General features: G+C 50.1%; 1 protein-coding gene across 1 annotated transcript; it reads right to left on the bottom strand.

Moving 5' to 3' along the window:
- Positions 1-345: 345 nt before the first annotated feature.
- PUNSTDRAFT_115259 (uncharacterized protein) lies at positions 346-2,372 on the bottom strand (the record flags this gene model as incomplete). The annotated part of the gene is made up of 6 exons (XM_007386181.1): positions 346-792; positions 845-1,440; positions 1,491-1,843; positions 1,896-2,058; positions 2,113-2,206; positions 2,352-2,372. 6 exons carry the CDS (start codon positions 2,370-2,372, stop codon positions 346-348), a joined length of 1,674 nt encoding a protein of 557 aa, XP_007386243.1.
- Between the last annotated feature and the right edge of the window lie 1,012 nt (positions 2,373-3,384).

Genomic DNA, 3,384 nt, shown 5'->3' with positions numbered 1-3,384 from the left:
GCGATCTTCTATCTTTCCTGATTGATATTACCGCTTTAGGCACATTCTTTTGTTCCCTTTATGGAAATGCTTCCCTCGAGCTCCCTCACATATACCAGGAGCTCTCCCTTCGCATCTCCTCAGTCTTTTCCCTTATACTTTGACTGAGGAGTGAGTCTGCCATGTCCCTTCATGTCCCTCATGTCCTAACGTACTTATGATGCCTCTGTAGTCATATATTAGGTACTACATGCGTAACTTAGTCTTTTCCCTTATACTTTGACTGAGGATCATATATTAGGGAATTATCGCTCTTGCCTTCAGATCCAGAAGTTCATCAGCTGTTACCTGTACTTAATGTGAATACTACGGATCAAGTAATGTGGATCTAGGAATGAAATAAGGCGCATTCCCTTTCTCTTTGAGCTGCATATAGGTAAGTTCATTGCGTCGACGAATCATCTCATCAAGGAAGAAATTATATCGATCTACTTGCATCTCCCGAACAATTGCCTGGAATCCACCGAACCATGCGTTGGTCTGCTCAGCAGCAGACATGTTGAACTGCCATTTACCATCGGCCATGAGTTCCGGCCATTGTGCAGGGTTGCATCGAGTACTGCAGAAGTTGTCAGACTCTTTGTGCTTCAACTTGAAGTGAAAAACATCAACGACGATGGCCTTGTTCTTGAATCGCTCGCGCATGGCATCGTCAGGATCATTCTCGATCATCGCCAGGACCTTGCAGCCGTTATCATGAATCATGAATTGCGGCATTGACTTCTCAGTCGGGAAACACTGAACCCAGAAGTTCTGTCCGCGAGTCATTGAGGACGTACACCACTGTGATGTGAGAAGGACGTACACGGACACCATTGGGTGCTTCTGAACCAAAGAATGTCGCGCGCGACAGAATAGTCCCGCAACAAGCCACAACAAGCTCTTCGTTATGGGTTCGACGGCGGCCAAATCGAGCTTTCGGTCGGACATTGCCTTCGGCAGGTTTCCCATCACAGACAACATCCTCATTCGGAGGAAGGTCATCAATGAGATCCTTGCCTGAATGAATCCCACGGTCATCCACCACAACATCTTCGTCCTCGTCAAGACCAGCTCCCTCGAGAACACCATCCAGTGAGCCAGGAAGACTGGCTGTGTCCATCGACAGGGAGTCATGAGTCTGAGATGTTCGGGCCCGCCGCAGACGCTCCTTCAGTTGAAACACAGCCTTGGCTGCTTCTCGTCGATGGGCTTCAAGGGCACGGTGCGATGCTTCGGAACATGTTTGATAACCTGTAGAGGTGTTGTTCTCACAGCCGACAACGACACACTTGAGTTTGAGGTGAGCATGCTCAGGGCACCAAAGGTCTTTGACGGAATGAAGCGGAGTCTTGCAATCATGATAGGCGCAGCATGGGTGTCCAATGGTAATCCCATCAGTGACTGCAGCACGGACATACTCTAGGTATTTGTGATGAGAACACAAACTGTGGGCTAGAGCTTCATCTTACGAGGTTTCCTGCTATCCCCAAGCGTAACCTTGCAGCATAGGTCACAAGCGTGATTCCAAAAGGGTGATCCAGGACCTTCCATGCGATGATTACGTTCCCGCAGTGCTGTAGCCATCCGTTCCATCTGAGAGGGAGCCTGTTGCGGTAGCTCAAGCGTATCTGGTCGTCCAAGTTGAAGGTGTCGCATCTCAAAGTCAAGGAGAAGGCCATCAAGACAGAAGCCAGTCCAGACATCCTCGACGTTCATTTCACGGCGTCTTGTGTCCCTCAGAGTGCTGGCAGGCATGTACTGATCGAGGCTTGGCCGTGTGAGGGCATGGTTATAGATACGTGCACAATTAGTTGCTGAACACCTAATCAACAGAGTATGAGCAATCCGGAAGTGATGCTCTAGTAACTGCGCACCATGACATCACCATCATATTAGCGAACAATGTACATAGGCTCCGTTCGATATAGTAATGGTCGCCGATCTCCAGCACGGTGATTACATGAGGCTCAACATAATATGTTCGATGAGTGGCGTTGTGGTGAACATAATAGTTGGGATAATAGCGGGTCCGACAACCTGAGTGATAATCTTAATAGACGTGACATTACTTGTGCGGAATACAACACTAACCGCGGCAGTATAACGATGTTGTGAAGCCAGGTAATGCACCATTCTCTCGGGTAAATACCGTGACTGGGTGGGTGAGTGGCTCTGTGAGGTTGCGCTCACGAGGAGCTGAAGTGGTTGATTGACGCTTTCGTTGACATCTGGGGTCAAGACACCGACTAACTGGGGGATACAAGTGATGATAGGCTGTAAGACATTGTGAGCTTTGAGGGTAATGCTTGGGGACATAACCATCCACATACCAAGGCCCCGCGATAATCCATGCTGCAAGAAGAGCTGCAGACAGGCCAGATTTGTTGATTCAAGCTCTGCGCCGCTAGGTACGTGATTCCATGCTAACTCCCGCAAGGCAGCCCACATAGCTTTTGCAGTCTGATCTGAAATGTCAAGTGATGCCATGAGAAAGTCATGAACATGGATCGGTAGGGTTTCTGGGGGTATGGCAGCACGCTCCTCAGGGAGATGCAAGAAGTGTATGATTGTTGGTCGTAGGTGGTAGAGTAGCTCGAGATATCGTATGAGGGAATCATATTCTAGCTCATCACACAACCCTGGGAATCTGGAGCAAGCATAGAGGATATTGGAGAGAGTCATGGCGGGAGTCACTGTTGAGGAAGGAGGCGCAGTGGCCTCATGCAATACCCGCCTCTGTCTCAGATGTGGCCAGAACGGCGGGATTCTCACGGGGGGCGGGACGGCCTGAAAGGACATGAGCGTGCACACAGTGCATGATGCAATCATAGCTGGTAGCTCAAACAATAGGCATATTCCCATGTGGACTTGTGGCCGAGGCCACTGGGCTGACAGTGGTGCCGATGGTGCCACCCCAGGACAATAGTGGGTCTATGGACCTTGTCCATAGACTAGCTTCCCAGAAAATCCGACTTTCTGATGATTTTTGAAAACGGCTGTAGAACGTTTGATACCACGACGCATTCGTCGTATACGTAGAAGCTACGACAATCGGACTTCTCACCGTTTTGGCGCATGTATCGACTTCCAGTCGTGCAAGCGCCTCGTTGCTCCGGAAGCAAAGCGAGGAGTGGAACGTCATCGTAGGATGCGTCCGTGCCTTGCCTGGGCTGGAGAGATTCATGCTGAGCGCACGAACTTCGAGACGGGCAACATATAGCACCAGCAACATGAGACGACGCATTTGTGTTACTCTGCAATTTGATAGCTCATCGACGTTCATTTTCTGCTATTCCGGCTTCGGCCGGGGGGGTGGGGGGGGGGGGGAAGGGGTATAGTGTCGGTCTCTTCTGGGTCCTTTTC

This window comes from Punctularia strigosozonata, assembly GCF_000264995.1.
Source record: "Punctularia strigosozonata HHB-11173 SS5 unplaced genomic scaffold PUNSTscaffold_10, whole genome shotgun sequence".
In the NCBI taxonomy this organism is placed as follows: domain Eukaryota; kingdom Fungi; phylum Basidiomycota; class Agaricomycetes; order Corticiales; family Punctulariaceae; genus Punctularia; species Punctularia strigosozonata.
The sequence above is the reverse complement of the archived record's forward strand: the minus strand, read 5'-3'. Positions and strand labels throughout refer to the sequence as shown.